The 24,408-nt window shown below is 41.8% G+C and overlaps 1 protein-coding gene across 8 annotated transcripts in view; it reads left to right on the top strand.

The window, feature by feature from the left end:
- Positions 1-24,408, top strand: part of LOC140739521 (transcription elongation regulator 1-like) — a 114,828-nt gene that overhangs the window by 39,271 nt on the left and 51,149 nt on the right. For 3 of the 8 annotated variants that reach the window (XM_073067897.1, XM_073067896.1, XM_073067901.1), the window contains exons 6-9: positions 1,142-1,171; positions 1,738-1,800; positions 4,325-4,522; positions 22,218-22,316. In XM_073067897.1, the coding sequence (XP_072923998.1) occupies positions 1,142-1,171; positions 1,738-1,800; positions 4,325-4,522; positions 22,218-22,316 (390 nt within the window). The remainder of the gene's footprint in view (positions 1-1,141; positions 1,172-1,737; positions 1,801-4,324; positions 4,523-22,217; positions 22,317-24,408) is intronic. The other 5 variants (XM_073067900.1, XM_073067898.1, XM_073067902.1 and 2 more) reach the window with 5 other exon arrangements.

Raw genomic sequence — 24,408 nt, forward strand, 5'->3', positions numbered from 1 at the left:
CTTGATGAGATGTGCATCAGGTGGCAATAATGGAGAAAAATCAGACTGGCAGAATGCAAGCATGTATGTTAGGGCCGCTCCACTCAAATAAGATTTTAAAAAAAACATTTTTCTCATACTGTTGCTTGCATGGTAAGATTGTAGATGGAAGTTTTGAATTGAAAAAGGTATTAAAAAGGGCTTATGGACAATTTAGATTTAAATGTGGACATATGTGGGTCATTCACTTTGGACCCAAAAAAAGTAATGCAATGCTTTCTGGATGATATCAAAGAAGCACTGGAGATCTTGAGAGGTGTGGGGGTCTTGAGCTTAATGAGAGAACCCCATTTCCTCCAGTTGTTAAAATTCAAAGGATTGCTTCCATGTAAAAATAGCAGGTTGTGCCAGTTGTACTAATCACATATAAAGTTGAGTGGCTCAACTAGTTTGTGATAGATCAGTATCAGAACCCAAAATGTGTCAGCTAATCCATCAGTTAGTTACATTCAAGAAAGTGCTATTGTTGGCATTGCATTCCATGGTGAAGAAGGATGACAATGTTTTCTTTCTGATTTTGACTGTTGCTGGAACTTGGATGTAAGGGCAGGACATATTGTAAAATTTCATGTTTAATTGAATGATGTGAAGCATCCTAAGAAACTAAGAAGCTTGGAGGATGTCCAGTACAACTGGCACTCAATTGAATTTTAGCTCAACACAACCCAGACTTAGAAAAGATAGACAAAGTGAAAAATTGATTTGGTCAGCATGTGTAATTAAATAAAGTCTCATTTTAGTGAATTTGGTCATAGGGTTGGTTTTAGTGTACTGAGTTCTTCAGCTTAATAAGAAAATATTGTATTTTAATAACTATTTTTGATTGAAGATCATTTTTAAAGTAATAAGTAACTCTACTTGGCAAAGTTTGATCTGAATCTTTGGTAGAATCTGTATCAGTGAGGGATAAATTTATTCCAGCTTAGTTTAAAGCTGCATTATATTTAAATTTGTTTTAGTTGTTTCCTGTAGAAAATGTGCATATATTCTTACTGAAGTAGGTTGGTATGTGCACTTCTTGATGTTCAGTAATTCATCAGTTTCTGTACATTATCTGAAAGATTCATTTATCCTGAGGATGTACATGTGTCAATTCTTGCAGGTTTACAAGTACAGTCTACTCCACTTACCTGTAAGTGCATACCTCAGTTAAGTGTCTCTTTTTTTATGTTTTTGAAGAAACCACCGTTTTCCTTGTTTAATCAGGAGACTTTGGTACTAATGTTTGATAGACACCACAATTTCATATAAGTAGATCTTTTCATCAAGTTGCATAAAATATAGTTAAATAACTCTAGTTGCCATTGATCTGTTACTCTGTATAGTTCAGGCAATGCAAATGTCTTGATACATTCCTAATGTTGCTGTATAACACGGTATTTATTTTTTAAATGTCATGATGTACACAAGTTTGTTCCTTTTAAATGTTCACCCAACAATAAGTGTGTACATCTCATTGGAATGCAGTGTGCTGTGAAATCCCCTAGAATGCCAGTTTACATTTACACTTCAAACAATGGCAGTGAATGAAATAAACTGATATGCACACGTTTCATCTGCAATGTTGTATTGTATTTTCCCCAAGTAGTAACCTCAGTGAGGAATTGGAACATGTTTTTACTATAATGCAGCTTTAAAGTCATTGTAGCAGCTGACGCCTATCTTTTCTCCAACATGCTTGCTTATCCATTCCTACAGGTGTAGCAATGATGCAAATAGTCAGCTGCCCGTATGTAAAGACAGTCACTACCGCCAAGAATGGTAATACTTTAACTTGGTCCTTTCTGTCTTATTAGTGGCATGATATTTGAATGTTATGACTTTATTTTAACTGTCCAAATAAGTACTCATCCCAAACCTCTGGCTTTATTTTAAGTTAGATAGCATTATACAAATGTTCCATCAATAAAAGAGTCACTCGGGGCCCTTTATTAGCAACAGATTGGAAAATGCCATACTCCACTAAGTATTGCTTTGGTTGCGTTGTGGAGGGTGGGATGGGGTGGTGCAAAATTAATACAGTTCACCAGTATTTTTGCTTGTATTGATTTGTGTTTATTTGTTAGTGCTTGAGTAAATCCACCCTTCATTTACTTTGTGCCTCCTCTGTTAACCTGTGCTTGTGTGAGCAAATCCATTTCTTTAAGTATGGTAACTAGTTTGCATGCATGCCTTTAGCTGTTGCTGCATAACCTGTCTTTGTAATTTTGTTCTGCAGTTTCTTATAAATCTGGGTTTTTTTTTTGCTTCATTAGTTTTATTAATCTAGTTTAAACAGTACAAAATAATTCCACTTTGAAAGAAAGGAGAACTCTGCCATTATAATAATTGTGGTTACAAGGAGTAGAGGAAATTAATTCCAGTGTTGCATCCAACTGTGAACAGGTATTTGATGTTAAAAGAATCTCAATGTCAAGGTGCTATTCTACCATAATTTTGACTGGTTCCTTGCATTTATTATGAGCAAGGATCTGTGGTACTCATCTTTGGTGAGTAAAATCCGGGGTGGTGGGCTTATCTCCAGACCAGTGATTTAGTTTTTCCAGCCTTGCCTTTGTGGCCCAATCTGTTGGATAGTTTTCAAGCATACTCTTGTGGAAATATAGGCTGCTGTAGTCCACAAAGGTTTTCTAATGTAGCATTGCGGAATAGAAAAGTTATTTCATGTCCCCAGACCTATCAGTATATGTTAGACATTTCAGCACAAGCTGGCTTTGAAAATTCATCAAAACAGTAAGTCTTGTTCCTTGAGTATCCAAAATATGGTTTCTAAGGCTGTTGTTCGTGGGCATAAAAGCCAGGAGCATTGTAATTTGAGTAAAAGATGGTGTGCAGCAAGACTGAAATGAGAGAATATTTGAATTCTCATTGCATTAAAACTGTGAAACTTCATGTACAAGCCATTGAAGCAATTTATATTGATTGCCATGTGGACAAAAGAAATCGAAGTTGCAGCAGTTTCAGTACTAATGTATGAACTACACGCACTTCAGTTCAACAGTATAAAAATTTTGAGAATATATTTTTTTTTTTAAAAAAGGCAAGTGAGAGCTCATGATTTGATAGGGTTGGGAATTAACCTTTGATTTCCCTAATGAGATGCAGTTGAATTTATTTAAGATAATCTCCTATCTAGCTTTATAATTATTCTTCCATAAAGGAGTTTTTTCATGATTGTGCAGTGTTCACTTACCTTTTGTGCTTAGGCACTTTTGGAATCAAATGTGCAGCTGGCTGGGCAGTGTTAAGTACAAAATGGTAATCTGAGCAAAAGTGAAAATTAAAAATGTCAAAAAGTAAGATGGTTATCTTTCATTCTTTAAAAGTAAACTTACATGCTAGAAAGAAAATACTGGTGAAATTGTTATTTGAAATATGCAATATTTTTGAATTCTGTTTTGCTGTGTTTTGAACATTAAAAAAACAAGCCACAAATTAAAATGAAGGCAGAGGTCTCATTTTAATAAGTAGAAGTCTATGCATTTTGCTTAAATCATTCGTTTAGAATTCTGTTCATATAGAGTAAATTAAGTTATTATGTTCATTGGTGGTGGGTGGTGTTTCCCTTGGACGTATAAACAAGCTTGTTTAAAGTTGTATGTAAGTTTAATTAAGTAAGTCAGGGCACAAGCTTGTTTTAGACTTGCAGGGAACAACTAAAAAGAAATTGATTAAATTTGTTTGACAGCTTGCTTCCAGGTTGTGCAAAAGGTTTCTCATTTGTTATTTCATTCTTCATGTTTCATCTTGCAAGTGGCAGAATGAATTAAAGGTGGTTCTGCAACTTGGAGTGTAAAAAATTAATAGACTTAAAAACTGAAAGGTAGCAATGGAAATTATGGAAGGGCCATCAAGGATATCATTTCCTCATGAAAAAAGGTTTCAACTCAATTTTATTTTGGCACAAGATATTTTACTTCAAACTTAGTGATTTTACAGCAGTATTAACAACTTAGAAATAACCATATCCACTCAAACTATTGAAGATGGTGGTCATCCTGATAGTGCAGTCTCATTAATAATGGGATTTGAAACTATTTTCAAACAATAATATTAGCCACAAGAGGTCAAGGTGTAGAGAACAGTGAAGACAATTTTTGAATGCTTTGCAACAGAATGTCTTTGGCTAAGTGGGTTTATTTTTTGAGATGGGTGGTCAAAACAGTTATTGATGTAATCTTAAGTCTAGGTCCTAAAGCAGTAAGATAGAATATTGTTCTCTTTTTGATCAGAAATTAAATATAGCCAATATGGTGTAACTTTAATATTCTGTTCTCCTTTTCAGGTATGTTGCCAGGAATGGCCCCACCTATGGTGCCGATGTTGCCTCCACAGGTTACAATAGCTTCCTCTGCTGCCCTACCCGGAGGTATACCAGGATCTGAATGGACAGAATATAAAACTGGCGATGGAAAAACATACTATTATAACAACAGGACCTTGGAATCTACCTGGGAGAAACCGCAGGAACTCAAAGAGAAAGGTAAATAATCATCAGTTTTGTTAAAGGAATTCTGTGGCTTGCGGTTTATCGATTTTTACCTCCGTTATCCATCCTTCTATTAAGTTTGAGTTCCAACTCAAGTACAGTTCTATGACTTCCAGGCCTTTAGCATCTATGTAAAATAGTTACTATATCAGCAAAGTTGATGAGCTACTTTCCCTCATGGGATATAGTACCTGTGCTGGAAATTCACCTGCATCCAGACTGGCAGTAATAATTCTGTTCCCCTTCTCTTGTCACCACTTGGATCAGCTACTACCTGACCACTTGCTCCTGTGAGAACTATTGTGTGACTTGTGTTTGTGCTATATTTTAATGTCATAAACATCTCCATGTTATAAAGAACATTAAAACTTTTAGAACTGAACACAGCAGGATATTAGGGCAGTTAGAGTTTGGCTAAGAATTGTCCTAAAGGAAAAGGGAGTAGTGAAATCTGGAGAGGATTAGGTTAAGAGTGAGCTACAGTAAAATGGTGTGTGCATTGGAGATAAGCTGGCATCTCAGTGTTGAGGCAAGCGAAGATTTTATAGATATGGAAGGGCAAGACTGGACTGAAAAATAAGGATAAGAATGTTAAAATATATTTTTTAAATTTGGGGCTGGTACAAGCAAGCATGCATGTAAGTATGGTTAAAAACAGAAGTAAAAGGTGAAGACTATTCAGACCTGCTCCAGCAATCTGGATAGTTGTGCTCAGTTCTGGTCGCCTCACTACAGGAAGGATGTGGAAGCCATAGAAAGGGTGCAGAGGAGATTTATAAGGATGTTGCCTGGATTGGGGAGCATGCCTTATGAGAGTAAGTTGAGTGAACTTGGCCTTTTCTCCTTGGAGTGACAGAGGATGAGAGGTGACCTGATAGAGGTGTATAAGATAACAGGCATTGATCGTGTGGATAGTCAGAGGCTTTTTCCCAGGGCTGAAATGGTTGCCACAAGATGACACAGGTTTAAGGTGCTGGGGAGTAGGTACAGAGGAGATGTCGGGTAAGATTTTTTACTTAGAGAGCAGTGAGTGGGTGGAATGGGCTGCCGGCAATGGTGGTGGAGGTGGATACGATAGGGTCTTTTAAGAGACTTTTGGATAGGTACATGGAGCTTAGTAAAATAGAGTGCTATAGGTAAGCCTAGTAATTTCTAAGGTCCCTACCTTACATGTTCGGCACAACTTTGTGGGCCGAAAGGCCTGTATTGTGCTGTGGGTTTTCTATGTTTCTCTCCTAGCTGGTACTCTGCTTCTGTTTTCTCTCCGTATTTTTGATCTTTTCATGTTTAACAATAATATCTACCTCATTGAATATATTTAATGAATTGGATTTCATTTTCAACAGTGGTATAGAATTAATGTTCACCAACCTTGGATGAATAAGTTTCTACTGATCTCAATTCTAAATGGCATATCCTGTATGCTGTATCTGTGAACCCTGGTTCCACTCCTTATCGATGATCAAGCCCAAGGTATCTGTTATCCTTCAGGCCCATTAATTTCCCAAGCAATAATTTCTTTACTAATGATGACTTCAGTCCTCCTCCTTACTGGACCCTTAGGTTTTGGGAAATTGATTGTTTTGTTCTCTGTGAAATATATGTTGAAATGTTCTGCATTTTGTTTTTGTTTCCAATAATCATTTTCCTATTTTCTGACTGTACAGGAACCTACCTTTGCCTTCACTAACCTTGTTTCTACAATCACATTTAATGTTTCCTTTACATCTACTCTCACCCACTCCCTTCATCCCTTAATATGCTTAGAACATAGAACAGTACAGCAACAGTACAGGCCCTTTGGTCCACAATGTTGTGCCAACCCTTAAACCCTGCCTCCCATATAACCCCCCACCTTAAATTCCTCCATATAGTAGTAGTGTCTTAAATTTCACTAGTGTATCTGCCTCCTCCACTGACTCAGGCAGTGCATTCCACGCACCAACCACTCTCTGAGTAAAAACCTTCCCTCTAATATCCCCCTTGAACTTCCCACCCCTTACCTTAAAGCCATGTTCTCTTGTACTGAGCAGTGGAGCCCTGGGGAAGAGGTGCTGGGTATCCACTCTATCTATTCCTCTTAATATCTTGTATACCTCTATCATGTCTCCTCTCATCCTCCTCTCCAGAGAGTAGAGTCCTAGCTCCCTTAATCTCTGATCATAATGCTGTTATGTTCCCAGTAACCGGGTGACTTACTAGCAAAGATAGAGAGGTCCGCTGAAGTCTGATGGTACTATTTTCAAACGTTTTTATTTATAAAGGGGCACAAACGTATGGTTAATACAAAACATTCAGATCATATACATCTTCAAAACTCAATCTAAAGCACAGGTATAGTAATAATCAATCAGAAATAAGCTCTATCGTTGTCTAGGGGATACTACTGAGTCCAATGGAATATAAGAGTCACTCAAAATCTGCAGGCTTTCCCGTTTTTGGGAACCGCTGGCATTTCACGTGTTGGAGAGAGAGAGTGGTGAGAAAGAAGGAACACTTGCCCGTCGTCTTTGCGAAGCAAATCCCTGTTGTTAGTTAAAACGGTTTTCCTTTGGTTTCAGTCACAGACTCCCGATCCGGAATCTAACGCACGTGGCTTCCTTCAAAATGGCTTCCCGCTCCGACAGGAAGCGCTATCGTGTCTTCCTAGTGTCTCCTTGGTGCGTCTGAGGCCCCGCCTCGGCGGCCCACCTTTTATCTGGACTGGCAGGGTTGTAGATGTCAATCAGGGTGGGGGTGAGGCAATTTTCCCCCATCACCCAGCCCACGTTGCCCTGAGGGTTTGCACGTAGTCCAGTCCCTTATTCCACAAAGGTGTCTCCCAAGACAATGGCCATGTCCGTGGCTTTTGTCTGGCTGAGAGGCCAGACCACATTCCAAACCGTAAGGCTTCTCTCTCTCTCTTGCGATTCTCACAAAGGAGGGGGCTGGGGTCATAACACCTCCCCTCTTAAAAGTTTTTTACCAGCGGTTAAAAACAAGTTGGTACAGAGTCGTACAGGATTTTTGGAATCTAACATACTACACAAGCTTTTCTCTTCACAGAGTACTACCGTTATACATTCAAGTCAGTATCTAAACAGGTAACAATTACAGTGCCCCTTTCTTTAATATCTTAACATCACGTCCCGTACTAAAGTCTTGTAGCATCAAACTTCAGCTCAATAACCACCTATTTATTTATTTTCTTCAGCAACAAAACTAAGGAGGTGTGATCTTAGCTTAGGTGCATCTACAAAAGTTTATACAAATACTACCGTAGATTCCGGATTTTAAGCCGCTACTTTTTTCCCACATTTTGAACAGCTTTGAACTTTGCGGCCAATAATCCGAAGCGGCTAATGCATGATTTTTTTCATGCCGCCTCGTAAACATTTTGCCTCATAACAGTAGACCAATAAAATTGATGAGTAGTTCACAGAGGTCCAATGAAATTGTACGATAAATCAAGCGCACTTTCACAATTAAATTATTGTAAATCAGTCATTTGTACTCACCCTCATCAACATGGAATACACTCGAAGCATTGTGCTGCCTTATGGCATACTTAGTTTATAATATTTTCGCTTAGTAATTCATTTTCTAGTTAAAGTTAGAAGAGTTTTAACTATATGTTTTCTGTACTACATCGCGGGATGCTATGACGTCACACCCGGTTTCGCGGTGTCTTGTGGGAAAATGCCGGTTTGTGATAAACGGAAAGGAGGGGGGGAGCGCATTACGCGAGCGGCTTTGGATCTGAGCGAACGCTGCTTTTAAATGCCGTTTGCGATAAACGGAAAGGAGGGGGGGAGCGCATTACGCGAGCGGCTTTGGATCTGAGCGAACGCTGCTTTTAAGTTAAAGGTGATCAATAACTTTTCCTGGTAGGCTGTAGTATATATATTTTTTACCAGTCGTTAGGAGATATTGGAATGTTGTTCAGTAAAGAAGTATACGCAACGTATTTAAAAGTAGCCGCGTTACGGGCACGGTTCGAAAAAAAGCATTTGCAATATGTATTTGTTTTTGTTACCATATGGATTTAATTAAAAGTTAAAAAATCCTCACGTGTAATATCTTTCTGTGTAAATATCTCATATTACAACGTGGGACACCTGCGGCCGAAAATCCGGTGCGGCCTAAAATCCGGTGCGGCCTTTACAATTAAAAAATTGATTTTATTTCTAAAATTAGAGCCAGCGGCTTTTAATCAGGTGCGCTCTGTAGTCCGGAATCTACGGTAATCGTTTCGGTCGTGTTATTTCACCGGCAGGTCTCCAAAGGGGTTGTCTTTATTATTCACAGGCTTTGGCGCAAACCCGTTCAACCGGCGTTGCTGTTTAAAAATGGCATTTTCTATTAACCATCGCCTCTTTGCCGGGGAGTTCCCCCGTGGGGAACTTGAGTAATTTGGCGAGGTACTCTCCCGCCTTTCCTTTCCACGAGGGTTATTCTCTTAACTCCGTGTCCCCAACCTAGTCCATCATGGGAATTTCCACCCAATTCTTTAATGCTACACAGGTAGTTAACCCTTTTGTCAAGACCATGCAGGCTGATGTGTTTCAGTTCGAACCTTTTTCTCCGGCCCCATTTAAATTTCGGCTTCCTCACAGTGCTTTCTTGAATAACAATAGCGTGTGAGGCACCCTTACATTCCAAATCAACCTGTAATTGATGTGCAGGCATCAATCTAGACTTTAACTTTTTTTCATTCGATTTGGGAACTACAGATTTACCGTTCTCCTCCACGACAACAGTTATCTCCCCATTCGTAAACTCCGCATTAACTCTGAACACCCCCTTCAGCACAACCATCTGGGAACTCACACTTCCCAAGGTTAACCCCTTTTTCCCCGAACCAAGTCTATCTGATCCAAAAGGACGGCCGTCTCGTCCAGCTGAGTCAAATACCTCAGACTTTTTCTGAGCTCCGTGACTAGGTTCAGGACCACGTGCATCCACATCTTGGACACACTCAAACGGGACATCGGCCTCTTCCAGGCTTTCAATACCCGTACCCTTTTCGAATTCTAACTTGCCCTGATCCTCCCAGTTCCTCTCTGGGCAACTCCCTTCCGGAGTAAACTCAACCCCGCGGGCTGAACCAACCTTGTCTGCCAACCCAGCAGACCTCTCCAAGGTAATGGCATCCTTTTCATCTAGGACTGCCTTCATCTCATTCTCAGGAACACCTTGATAACTCTCAACTTCTTCAAACAGGGCTGCCACCCCCGACAGATCATCCATGTCCAACTCGGGACCTTTTAACAGTTTTTTCCGTCTCTCATCTTTATTTCCTACCTCTAGGGCCTTTTTCTTTGCTAAGGGCAGATCTACCTTCTCTCCCTTAACCCCTTTTACGTTACTATTCCTCGTTTTACCACCCTCGAAACCCTCGTGGCACAGGGTCGGTAAAGACGTCTGGGCCAAATCAAAACTGGCCAATTTTAAACTGCTCCCGTTCTCAGCTGCCACTCTCGACAGGCTGCGAGTGTCCGCGCATGCGGGATAGCTCGGGGACTCTATGGGTGGGTCATAGTCATGGCCGACCAAACTTTTCCTCCTGCTAAATCGTTCCCAAGGAGGACATCCACGTCAGTTCTCGGGAATTCTGATGGCACCCCCATTTCAACTGATCCATACACCAGCTCACAATCCAAAATGACCCTACACAAAGACACCCTTTCTGTCCATTTTCCTACTCCTCTCAGGGTTATCTCGCCCGTCGGAGGTCCAAATTGTAATACGTTATGGCTAATTAATGATAGCTCTGCCCCCGTGTCTCTCCAAATCCGTATGGGAATTGGCGGGTCCCCCTTCCTCACAGACACGGTTCCGTGTGACAGATAAATCTCCGACCCCTCGCGCTCTCTGCTCCCCTGAGACCCTCTTGCTGATTTTCTGATTACCACTGCACACCCGATAGGGATCGCTGCTTTCCCTCTCTCTGGCTCCTTTCTCGGAGCAAAGCATTTAGATGCAATATGACCCACCTTTCCACAATTAAAACAGGTCAAGCCAGGACCTCTCCTGCCGTCTTGCCTCTCCTCCTCAATTTTACCACTAGCTCCCAGCGGGATCTCCGCCTCAGCCGGCGGGCTTTCTCTACCGTTCCCACGGTCTCTCTGGTAACTTTTTGGCGAGGAAAACTTTGTCTTGTGGGTTAGGGCATATTCATCTGCGAACCTAGCAATTTCTGAGATGGACTGATTCGTCCTCTCATTCAAATACATCCGGATCTCTTCCGGAACACAACCTTTAAATTCCTCAATCAAAAATAACTCCCTGAGACGCCCATAATTCTCGGCCACCTTTTCCGCGGTGCACCAACGGTCCAAGAGCACACCCTTCTCATGGGCTATCTCGGTATACGTTTGATTCCACCCTTTCCTTAAATTTCGGAACCTTTGTCTATACCAGGCATGGGCAAACTACGGCCCGGGGGCCATATGCGGCCCGTTAAGCTTTTTAATCCGGCCCGCAGAACTTGATGAAATTATATTAATAAACCTTGTTAACGTTTTTTTCCCTGCAATTCTGGCGTTTTCGCCACAACAAAACTAAATCCAAGACTTTGATGCGCTGGCTAAAAAGGGGGACCAACAACACTGTTCCCACTGAAATTAAAAATAAGTTTCTTCGTTGTGTTATGTAAAAAATGCATTTGAAAATATTTTTTTCAATAAGCCTTACATGTTACATGTCATTTCTGTTAAGTGATGGACATGAGTAGTGCGCAGGTGCACGTACGTTCTCAAAATAAAAAATGCGCTCCAGATCAAATAACGCGCTCCGTATACTGGCGCGCTGTCACTGTTCTGTCCTTGTGCTGGTCGTTGTTGAGTTTTGGCACAGGGGACAATTGAATAAGAAGGAGCAGGACAAGTAGACCTGCATCTCCTACCGTTTTTGAAATAAAGACAGTCAGGGGGAGAGTGATGATGATAATATCTTGAAGGATAACAGAATTTTCAGTGCTTTAAAATAATAACTGTTACTATTAAAAAAGCTGTATTTTATTCATTTAATTTTCAGTGTTTTAAAAGTCATTTCAATAAATAGCTAAATACCATGGGACTTCAAAGACAGATATTTTGTTGTAATGCATTTGTTCATTTTCAATTGAAATTAAAGCACATGTTTTCTACATATCCCATGATATTTTATTTTCTCTTATGAGGTGTATTACCAAAACACTCCATCCATCTGCTCCTGGTCCGGCCCCCCTGTCAAATTTTAGAACCCTTTGTGGCCCACAAGTCAAAAAGTTTGCCCACCCCTGGTCTATACGCTTCAGGTACTAACTCGTAACCTCGGAGAATGGCCTCCTTTACTTGGTCATAATTCCCTTCCCCTTCCGGGGGCAACGCTGCATATGCCCGCTGTGCTTTCCCTCGTAACACACTTTGTAACAACGCCACCCACTGCTCTCTGGGCCACTTCTGATTCACTGCCACCTTTTCAAAAAGCAATAAATAACTATCAACATCCGTCTCCTCGAACGGGGGGACCAACCTCAACGCCCGACTAACATCAAACCCCTCCTCTCTCTCTACCCCTTGAGCTCCTCGCTCTTGCCTTCGCTTGTCCAGCTCCAACTCATGGCTCCTTTGTTTCTCTTTCTCAGCTGCTTCCAGCTGCTTTAACTGGAGCTCATGACCCCGTTTCACCTCTAATTCCTTTAGTTTGAATGCCTGCTCCCTTTCCTTTTCCTTTCCTTTCTCAGCCCGTTCCTCAGCCCGCTCCTTTTCCTTCTCGGCTCGTTCCTTTTCCTTCTCAGCTGCTTCTAGCTGCTTTACTTTAAATTCATGTTCCAACCTTACTTTCTCCAACTCTAACTGATCTGTCCCACTCGCTAATCTCTTTTCGGGGATATTTTCCAAATCCTCAGCTGCAGACACCTTCTTCCCAATGTAATACTGAGTTATGACCCTTCGCACTTCCTGCTTTTTCATTGATGACCTCACCTCTGTGAGGTCTAACTCCTTTGCCAGATTTACCAAGTCTAATTTGGTAGCTGCCCCTAGCGCCTCTACAGTCGGGTTTCTCATAAATTCATCCACATCCATCTTTGCTGGTTTCCTGTCTGGCTACCTGCGTAACCAGATTTAAGTTTGGACTTACAGCCTGATTCACTGACCCTCCCCTTTGGTTTCAAATCCGGGACGAGTACTCCACTTGTTATGTTCCCAGTAACCGGGTGACTTATCAGCAAAGATAGAGAGGTCCGCTGAAGTCTGATGGTACTATTTTCAAACGTTTTTATTTATAAAGGGGCACAAACGTATGGTTAATACAAAACATTCAGATCATATACATCGTCAAAACTCAATCTAAAGCACAGGTATAGTAATAATCAATCAGAAATAAGCTCTATCGTTGTCTAGGGGATAATACTGAGTCCAATGGAATATAAGAGTCACTCAAAATCTGCAGGCTTTCCCGTTTTTGGGAACCGCTGGCAATTCACGTGTTGGAGAGAGAGAGAAGGAACACTTGCCCATCGTCTTTGCGAAGCAAATCCCTGTTGTTAGTTAAAACGGTTTTCCTTTGGTTTCAGCCACAGACTCCCGATCTGGAATCTAACGCACGTGGCTTCCTTCAAAATGGCTTCCCGCTCCGACAGGAAGCGCTATCGTGTCTTCCTAGAGTCTCCTTGGTGCGTCTGAGGCCCCGCCTCGGCAGCCCACCTTTTATCTGGACTGGCAGGGTTGTAGATGTCAATCAGGGTGGGGGTGAGGCAATTTTCCCCCATCACCCAGCCCACGTTGCCCTGAGGGTTTGCACGTAGTCCAGTCCCTTATTCCACAAAGGTGTCTCCCAAGACAATGGCCATGTCCGTGGCTTTTGTCTGGCTGAGAGGCCAGACCACATTCCAAACCGTAAGGCTTCTCTCTCTGTCTCTTGCGATTCTCACAAAGGAGGGGGCTGGGGTCATAACAATGCACACTCTCTAAACCAGGCAGCATCCTGATAAATCTCCTCTGTACCCTTTCCAATGCTTCCACATCCTTCCTATAGTGAGGCAACCAGAACTGGACACAGTACTCCCAAGTGTGGCCTCCAAAGTTTTATAGAGCTGCATCGTTACCCCGTGACTCTTAAACTCTGCTCTTCGACTTATGAAAGCTAATACCCCATAAGCTTTCTTAACTACCCTATCTACCTGTGAGGCATCTTTCAGGGATCTGTGGACATGTACCCCGAGATCCCTCTGCTCCTCCACACTTCCAGGTATCCTGCCATTTACTTTGTACTCTGCCTTGGAGTTTGTCCTTCCAAAGTGTACCACTTCACACTTCTCTGGGTTGAACTCCATCTGCCACTTCTCAGCCCACTTCTGCATCCTACCAATGTCTCTGCAATCTTAGACAATCCTCTACACCAGGGGTGTCAAACTCATTTTACGTCACGGGCCGGATTGAACAAAATGCAGCTTCATGCGGGCCGGATCAGTCGGACGCGTGCGAACGCAGCTTTCGTTGCCTCCGTTTTTTCAGCCTGCTCTCATGTGTCTCAGTCTCTGCTATAACTACAAAGTGTTTCACTTTACAAATTCCGTTTCTTATGAAGAAGACTGCCGAATAAACACTAAAAACCCTGAAAACCTGGTACCTGAATAAACTCAGCATTAGCCATATCATACGCCATAGGCGCTTCGATTACTGGGGCCAGCTTTAATAGTAATTAGATATTATCTCGCGGGCCAAAGATAATTCCACCGCGGGCCTTGAGTTTGACATATATGCTCTACACTATCCACAACACCACCAACCATTATGTCGTCTGCAAACTTGCCAACCCACCCTTCCACCCCCACATACAGGTCATTAATAAAAATCACGCAAGGTAGAGGTCCCAGAACAGATCCTTGTGGGACACCACGAGTCACAACCCTCCAATCTGAATGTACTCCCTCCGCCACTACCCTCTGCTTTCTGCAGGCAAGCCAATTCTGAATCCACCTGGCCAAACTTCCCTGGATCCCATGCCTTCTGACTTTCTGAATAAGCCTACCGTGTGGAACCTTGTCAGATGCCTTACTAAAATCCATGCAGATCACATCCACTGCACTACCCTTATCTATATGCCTGGCCACCTCCTCAAAGAACTCTATCAGGCTTGTTAGACACAATCTGCGCTTCACAAAGCCATGCTGACTGTCCCTGATCAGACCATGATTCTCTAAGTGCCCGTAGATTCTATCTCTAAGAATCTTTTCCAAAAGCTTTCCCACCACAGGCGTAAGGCTCACTGGTCTATAATTACCCGGACTATCCCTACTAACTTTTTTGAACAAGGGGACAACATTCGCCTCCCTCCAATCCTCCGGTCCCATTCCTGTGGACAATGAGGACATAAAGATCCAAGCCAGAGGCTCAGCAATCCCTTCCCTCGCCTTGTGGAGCAGCCTGGGAAATATTCTGTCAGGCCTCAGGGACTTAACCGTCCTAATGTATTTTAACAACTCCAACACCTCTCTTAATATCAACATGCTCAGAACATCAACCTCACTCATATTGTCCTCCCCATCATCAAGTTCCTTCTCATTGGTGAATACCGAAGAGAAGTATTCATTGAGGACCTCACTCGCTTCCACAGCCTCCAGGCACATCTTCCCACCTTTAATCTCTAATTGGTCCTATCTTCACTCCTGTCAACCTTTTGTTCTTCACATAATTGAAGAATGCCTTGGGGTTTTCCTTTTATGATACGGCATCAATGAATATTGAATTGAGACAGGATTTTTATAAACAAACAAAATATTTATTAAACACTGCTCATTAAAAAAACCAAAAGTAAACAAACGATTAACTTAACCGGAAGTTAACTGCTCTATGGCAACTCGAACAGTTCTTAAAGCGATAAATGCAAAAGTCCAAATGATTTACACAGTCAATTAAGAGAGACTTTTCTGAAGTAATGAATTCCTCGAAGACGCGACGTTACTGCTGATGCCAGCCGAAATATGCCTTACCTGAAGGATTTACGATGAAGGAAATTAAAAACAGCTTAAAGGCACTGACCTTCCCTTGGCAAATAACCCTGCTCTAACCCTTTCTGCTCTTGTAGCAAGAACTGTCTTGGATGCAGGTTACTATTTCTTTGAATGAAGATTAAATAAGGTTGAACCTGTTTTACCGCCGACAACTCTAACTTTTCTCGATCCTTCGGGTCTCCATACTTCCATAAATCTTCACTCTCTGACTGGATTAGACTGGCAGTATTGTAACGAAACTGCCGGCAATAACCTTTGTGACTTAAGGCAGAAAGTAGAACTCCACTTTAAAACAAAACTGCATCATGAGACAAATACGCAGCATAACGGAGTCACTGACGAATTAAACCACGAACTGACCTGATCACAGCAAGGCTTTTCCGTTTTATACCTGTTGAAACAGGCCATCACTTGACCTCTCACTGGCGGCAAAATTACATCACTCCACCATCACAAGACCATCATGCTCAGCAGAGACTCAATTACATCATGCTCATGTGACAGTCACAAGATACCCACAGAGTACGTAACACTTTACTCTACTCGCCAAGGCCTTCTCATGCTCCTTTCTTGCTCCTTTCAGCCCCTTCTTAAGCTCCTTTCTTGCTACCCTATATTCCTCAATAGACTCGTCTGATCCTTGCTTCCTAAACCTCACATATGCTGCCTTCTACCTGACTAGATTCTCCACCTCACTTGTCACCCATGGTTCCTTCACCCTACCATTCTTTATCTTCCTCACCGGGACAAATTTATCCATAACATCCTGCAAGAGATCCTTAAACATCGACCACATGTCCATAGTACATTTCCCTGCAAAAACATCATTGCAGTTCACACCCGCAAGTTCTAGCCTTATAGCCTCATAATTTGCCCTTCCCCAATTAAAAATTTTCCTGTCCTCTCTGATTCTATCCTTTTCCATGATAATGTTTAAGGTTAGGGAACGGTGGTCACTGTCCCCCACTGAGAAATCTGTGACCTGACCCTGTTCGTTACCTAATACTAGATCTGGTATGGCATTCCCCCTAGTCGGGATGTCAACATACTGTGACAGGAATCCTTCCTGGATGCATTTAATAAACTCTGCCCAGTCTAAACCATTGGAACTAATCAGGAGCCAATCAATATTCGAGAAGTTAAAGTCACCCCTGATAACAACCGTATTATTTTTACACCTTTCCAAAATCTGCCTCCCAATCTGCTCCTCAGTATCTCTGCTGCTACCAGGGGGCCTATAGAATACTCCCAGTAGAGTAATGCTCCCTTCCTGTTCCTGACTTCCACCCATACTGACTCAAAAGAGGATCCTGCTACATTACCCACCCTTTCTGTAGCTGTAATAGTATCCCTGACCAGTAATACCACCCCTCCTTCCCTTCCCTTCCCTTCCCCACCCCCCTTATCCCTTTTAAAGCACTGAAATCCAAGAATATTGAGAATCCATTCCTGCCCTGGTGCTAGCCAAGTCTCAGTAATGGCCACTACATCATAAATCCATGTATGTATCCAAGCTCTCAGTTCATCACCTTTGTTCCTGATGCTTCTTGCATTGAAGTACACACACTTTAGCCCTTCTACCTTACTACCTTTACACCCTTTATTCTGCTTCTCTTTCCTCAAAGCCTTCGTATATGTTAGATCTGGCTTTACTCCATGCACTATACTTGCAGCTCTTGCATGACCTTTATCTTCCTCCACCTCATCATCTGCTCTAACATTCTGGTTCCCCTCCCCCTGCAAATCTTGCCCACCTTTGAATATTAAACAGCTCCTAGTCTCTGGTTTATGCTTTTCTTGAAGCAGGATCCTGGTCTGAAATGTTAACAATTCTTCCAGCAGATAGTTTTCTGCTGCTCCTTTTCCTTGCTGTTTTAAATGTCATGTGTTTCACTCTTAGCTGACTGACTTCTCTGCCAGATAAGAATGAAAAATTTTATAATCCATGTAGATTGGGGCAGACAGTAGTTGAGATTCTCGGATGTGGGACTGTGTTGTGTGCTGCTTTCTGTGTGTGAAGTAGGAAGTATGCACTTCAGCAGCAAGCAAAACTCCACTCCACTGAACGCACTAGTCAGAATATGGCCTCCAAATTGCGGGTGCTTTGTTTGGGCTGCACTCGCATACAATTGAATAAGAGTAAATCTGGGAGGCACAGAAAAATATTCGAAGTACCTAATGCAGCAAATTTATGATTTAAGTCACAAGAAATTAGGAATATATGAGGCATGACATCTAAAACTTTGACAAACTTCTGTAGATGTGTGGTGGATATTGACTGGCTGCATCACAACCTGGTATGGAAAGACCAATGCCCTTGAATAGAAAATCTTACCTAAAGTAGTGGATATAGCCCAGTTGTTCACAGTTAAAGCCCCCCTCACTGTTGAGCACATCTACATGAAATGTTGTTGCAGGAAAGCAGTGTCCATCATCGGGGACCCCTGCCACCCAGGCCATGCCCTCTTCTCACTGCTGCCATCAGGAAGAAGGTATAGGAACCTCAGGACTCAAACTACCAGGTTCAGGAATAATTATTACCCCTCAACCATCAGGCTCCTGAACCAAAGGGGATAACTTTACTTCCCCATCATTGAAATGCTCCTACACCTCTGGTCTCACCTTCAAGGACTTGTCATCTCATGTTCTTAATGTTTATTGCTTGTTTTTTTTTTAATATTTGCACAGTTTCATTTGCACACTGGTTGAACACCCAAGTTGGTGCGGTCTTTCATTGATACTATTAATGTTATTATTCTATTACGGATTTATTGAATATACCTGCAAGAAAAGTAATCTGTTGTATAGTGACATGCATGTACATTGATAACTTACTTTGAAGCAAGACTTAAATGTACAATTTCCAAAAATTATACACATGAGTAAACAATGTTTTAAAGTATGCAAGAAAATTAATATAGGCAGTCCCCGGGTACATACGAGTTCCATTCCTGAGTCTGTCTTTAAGTCGGATTTGTACGGAAGTCGGAACAAGTACATCCGGTATTATTTAGTGTCAGTCAAACATTTGTCTTAGTATATAGTATATATTTTACCTTTCTATGCATATAAAACACTTAAGAAACATATGTATTCCAATAATTAAACCACTGCATTGCTTAGTAATAATTGTAGCTTTCATAGGGGCAGCACCTTTCAAATGCTCCATTATTCTCACTTTATCCATTATCCTTTAAAATTGTTTCGATCGTTGATTGACTGTAGCCTAACGCTTTTCCAATGACCGATGGCATTTCACCTCTTTCCAAACGCTTTATTATTTCCACTTTATTTTCAATCGCGATGGCTTCCCGTTAATGGAACAGAAACACTGAGGGCTCCCGAGGTCCGCTGGGTCCTAAGGACCACCGCATTGGGACAAGTGGGGGCTGTGCTGGGTTTGGGTGTTTGATCATCCACAATATTCCACATAGGAATTTAAACTGGAGGTGGCAGTGTTTTTTTTATACGAGGTCGAGTTGCGAGCTCGACATCAACCCAGCATGGATGATACAGGAGTCTCTGGATTGACATCAACCCGGCACGGGAACGGTCTATCACTGGATCAAAGTCGGGAAACTCTGTTCTCCAGCCCGGCGCTGATCTCACTGTGCCACCAGCCGACCCGAAAGGGGGTGGGGGAGGGGGGATCAGGTTGAATCTTACTAAGAAAAATTTAAGCCAAATACAAAGTTAAACAGTGTCAACGGCATCTACTTAAAATGGCGGGCGGTGTCACGATCCGGCTTAAAATGGCGGATGGCGTTCTCCTTCCTCGGTTCGTAAGTATGAGTTGTCCGTAAGTCGGACGTTCGTAACACGGGAACTACCTGTATCATGCTTGCTTTCCTTAAATTACCAAGGCTAATCAGAAATAAACTTCTATATAATATTAATGCAAAATATGGCTCATATAGAGTCCTCCTTTATGAACTAAAACAGCACTTGTAGACAGTGATTTTGATGGTGCAAATGAAAGATAGCACAGATTGTGTATGTGTACTTCAGTTTGACCGAACAAACACCAAAAACAAAATGGCTGCCCTCTTGACATGGTCAACTGAATTTCAAAATTAAAGTGGGTAGTACTATCAAAATAAATGTAGGGAGGACTTTACTTAAAAATAAAAGTCTAAACTCGTTGGAAAACAATTTTTGAGAGTTTCAGCAGCAGAAGAGCCCTAGCAATGGAGGACCAAGAATAGGATTTATCATTTTAATCTTCTATAAAACATTATATAATACATTTTTTTCCATTGGGCCATTAAAGGTTGCGATGTGGGATGATGTTAATTTACTTCGGGCTGAAAGGAAAAGTAATTGTATCTTCAAGCAATTCACCGAAATAAATGTGTTCATCTCAAATAGAATTTGCCAACATGAAATTTAGTCATGTTTATCATGGGCACATAAATTAGTCGTCAACTTTTTTTGGCACTGGTCACTATCAGTTTTTCATTGAGTGTAAAGATAACTACCATCATTGACTTAAGTAGACTTGATAGTGTAGAATTAGTTCTCAGATCATTGAATTGTAGTACAGTGGCAGATACTTTGACCACCATATCCATGCTAATCATCAAGTACCTGTCTATACTGTTAGCCAGTATCTGGTCTTAGCCTTCTATGCAATAGTGATTCAAGTACACATCTAAATTCTAAAATGCTGTGAGATTATCTGCCTCCACTACCCACCCAGGCAGTGTGTTCCATGTTCCAACCACACACTGCATGGAAAAAGTTCTTTGGATCTCCTCTAAAGCTCTTACCCACTTACCCAAAACCTCTGCCCTCTATTTTTAGATACTTCTGCTATTGGGGAAGTTATCTCTCAGCCTCCAAACTTTGCATGCCTCTATCAAGTCTCTGATGAGCTTCCTCTGCTCTAAGGAAAGTTATTATAACTGAATGTGTCATCCAGGCCAAAAATTTGATGAATGTCCTCTGCATCCTCCCCAGTACAATTACATAAGTCCAGTAATTTAGCAATCAAATCTCCATCTTTGGTCTAACTGGTATTTTATATATTTGTACCATAACCTTCCTGCTCTTGTATTCTTTGCCCTGGCTACTGGAGGTAAATATTCTGTATGCCTATTTCACCTTTTCTACTTAAGCTACTACCTTCAGGGATCCTTGTGCACCAAAATCTCTCCATTCTTTGGTATTCCTAAGCAAAGTGCCATGCATTTTGTCGTACTGAAATGCATCACCTACATCAGGAGTAAATTTCTATCTATCTTAGCTGTATCTGCCATTGCTGTACTCATTTTATTTACTGTTCGTTGTCACTCTACAGGCTCGACTATCCTCCTCACTATTCAGAACACCAAGTTTCATGCCACGTGCAAACTTAATTATCCTTCCTATATTCATATCCATATTGTTAGTGAATGTAATAAGCTGCAAAATGTTTGCAACAGCATGTGATTAGTACCATTCTCAGCTTGCTTGATAGTCAGGTTGGTTCAAAGCATTTCAAATCATATCTTAACCAGTTAAAATAAAATATTATCTTTCTCACACTTTTAGGCCTTCCATTCATCATGTGCCTCTGTCCTTCAATTACAGTTTGTCCTTAGTTCATTATTCAGCATCCCTTCTAAATTATTTTACATGAGCAAATTTGTGAAGAAGAAATGACCAAATGTAGTCTGACATTGACTAAGCCGTACGAATCGAGCTCAATTCCAAAGGACTCCTATTTAATAGTTAAGTTTGCAGTAAATATCTTTGTATGTAGAAAGAAATTGTTTCAGGACCTTATTCAGTTACACATTCTGAAATTAAAATTATTGTAGGGCCAACAACAGTGACCATGGAATTGGTATAGAAGCATAGGTTGATCCATACAGGTACAAGATATGATAGGTGAGTAGAAATGGTCACTGGATGAAATTATGTGGATACTCTAATATTAGTGTTCTTTTGCATCCCTTCACTTCATTTATTTTATTCTTAAAGATGACAAAATCTATTAATTAAACCAATAACTTTTAGTTATTTGCTGCACCCGAATTTACCATGTACAAATATCCAGGTGAGGCATCCATCTTCTTGACCAGTATGTATTGATGGCTCTTGTATTCTTGCTTAGTATTGATTGTATAGTTTCTGATGCCCCCACAAACAGTGCAGTTTTCTGTGATAGTTTTGCATTTCAGCTTATTTCTATTGCCCTTTTTTAAAGTTTGGAGATGTTGTCTGAAGTGACATCAAACCTGTGGACATGCTAAATCTTTAAAGAAGCCTTGCTGATTAGTGTCAACTTGCAAAGAGATATTTTAGTGTGTGCATTACTATGCCATTTGGGATGTTCTTTTCATTGGGAACGAGTAATTAGCTCTATAATACTTACAGATCACACCAAATTACTGCTCTAGGAGGTTTTTTTTCTCTAAATAGAGATGTGCCTTTTCACTTTGAGTCAATAGAATCAGCAGAACATGGGCCAATGGGAATGAAAGAGCAAGAGTTCCTCCTTTTCTGAAGGTATCAGTGTCCTGCTAAAATTAAGATCCATGAGCACCATCTGTGAGCTTAAGGTGTGAACACCCCATGAGCCTCTGAATCCCCACATCATTCTTTGGAACTTTCAATCTACAATTAAGCGCATCTTCCCCCCCAACCCCCCACACCGAACTCCACTTTCTACTTTCAGTTGGGATTAGTCTCAACTCAACTCTTTACACTCATCCCTCCCCACAGATCCTTCCTGGCACTTAGCCATGAGAACAGGCCAAGTCCTACACGTGCCTCTACACCAACTCCCTCACCATCATTCAAGGTCCCAAACAATTCTTCCAGGTAAGGTGGCACTTTACTTATAAGTCTGTTAAGTTCATCTGGTGCTTTTGTGCAGTCTCCTCTACACCAATGAGACACAACATGTATTGGGGGATGGCTTTTTTGAGTACCTTCACTCCAGGGATTTCTCAGTGGCTACCTGTTTCAGTTCGGCTTCCCGTTCCCAATTCAGACATGGCCACCTCTACTACCACGATGAAGCCATGCCTGGGTTGGAGGAGCAGTACTTCATATTCTGTCTAGGTATCCTCCAACCTGATGGCATGAACATCAATATCTCAAACTTCCAGTAAATCTCCCTCCCAAACCCCAACCACATATCAACCTCTTTTTTTTCAATTTCCCCATTCTGTTTTCTCTCACCCCTTTTCATCTGACCAACAATCCCTCTTGTGCCATTCTCCTTCCTCCTTCAGCCTTTCTCCTCTTCCATCTCTCATCTCCCAGCTTCATGTCCAATCTCCCACCCACACACCTTTCCCTTCACCTGGTTTTACCAATCATCTACCAGCTTGGTCTCCTTGAGCACACACACACAGATGCGTGCGCGCGCACACAAAGACACACACCACCTTCTTATTCTGGCTTCTTCCCTCTTCCTTTCCAGTCCTGATGAAAGGTCTCAGCCGGAAATGTCGATTGTTTATGTTTATTGTCTGTAGATGCTGCCTGACTTGCTAAGTTCCTCTAGCACTCTGTGTCCGCATACACTTGAGTAAGGGCTTACTAAGTAAGCATAAGAACTGTAATTTGAATGATGTTTTTACTCATTTAAGAACAGAAGACAACTAAACATAGAACATAAAATAGTACAGCACATTACAGGCCCTTCGGCCCGCAATGTTATGCCGACCCTCAAACCCTGCCTCACATATAACCCCCACCTTAAATTCTTCCATATACCTGTCTAGTAGTCTCTTAAACTTCACTAGTGTGTCTGCCTCCACCACTGACTCAGGCAGTGCATTCCACGCACCAACCACTCTCTGAGTGAAAAACCTTCCTCTAATATCCCCCTTGAACTTCCTTCCCCTTACCTTAAAGCCATGTCATCTTGTACTGAGCAGTGGTGCCCTGGGGAAGAGGCGCTGACTGTCCACTCTGTCTATTCCTCTTAATATCTTGTACACCTCTATCATGTCTCCTCTCATCCTCCTTCTCTCCAAAGAGTAAAGCCCTAGCTCCCTTAATCTCTGATAATAATCCATACTCTCTAAACCAGGCAGCATCCTGGTAAATCTCCTCTGTACCCTTTCCAATGCTTCCACATCCTTCCTATAGTGAGGCGACCAGAACTGGACACAGTACTCCAAGTGTGGCCTAACTAGAGTTTTATAGAGCTGCATCATTACATCGCGTCTCTTAAACTCTATCCCTTGACTTACGAAAGCTAACACTCCATAAGCTTTCTTAACTACCCTATCTACCTGTGAGGCAATTTTCAGGGATCTGTGGACATCTACCCCCAGATCCCTCTGCTCCTCCACGCTACCAAGTATCCTGCCATTTACTTTGTACTCTGCCTTGGAGTTTGTCCTTCCGAAGTGTACCACCTCACACTTCTCCGGGTTGAACTCCATCTGCCACTTCTCAGCCCTCTTCTGCATCCTATCAATGTCTCTCTGCAATCTTCGACAATCCTCTACACTATCTACAACACCACCAAGCTTTGTGTTGTCTGCAAACTTGCCAACCCACCCTTCTACCCCCACATCCAGGTCATTAATAAAAATCACGAAAGGTAGAGGTTCCAGAACAGATCCTTGTGGGACACCACTAGTCACAACCCTCCAATCTGAATGTACTCCCTCCACCACAACCCTCTGCCTTCTGCAGGCAAGCCAATTCTGAATCCACCTGGCCAAACTTCCTTGGATCCCATGCCTTCTGACTTTCTGAATAAGCCTACCGTGTGGAACCTTGTCAAATGCCTTACTAAAATCCATGTAGATCACATCCACTGCACTACCCTCATCTATATGCCTGGTCACCACCTCACAGAACTCTGTCAGGCTTGTTAGGCATGATCTGCCCTTCACAAAGCCATGCTGACCGTCCCTGATCAGACCATGATTCTCTAAATGCCCACAGA

Source organism: Hemitrygon akajei, chromosome 15 (genome assembly GCF_048418815.1).
Source record: "Hemitrygon akajei chromosome 15, sHemAka1.3, whole genome shotgun sequence".
NCBI classification, from domain to species: domain Eukaryota; kingdom Metazoa; phylum Chordata; class Chondrichthyes; order Myliobatiformes; family Dasyatidae; genus Hemitrygon; species Hemitrygon akajei.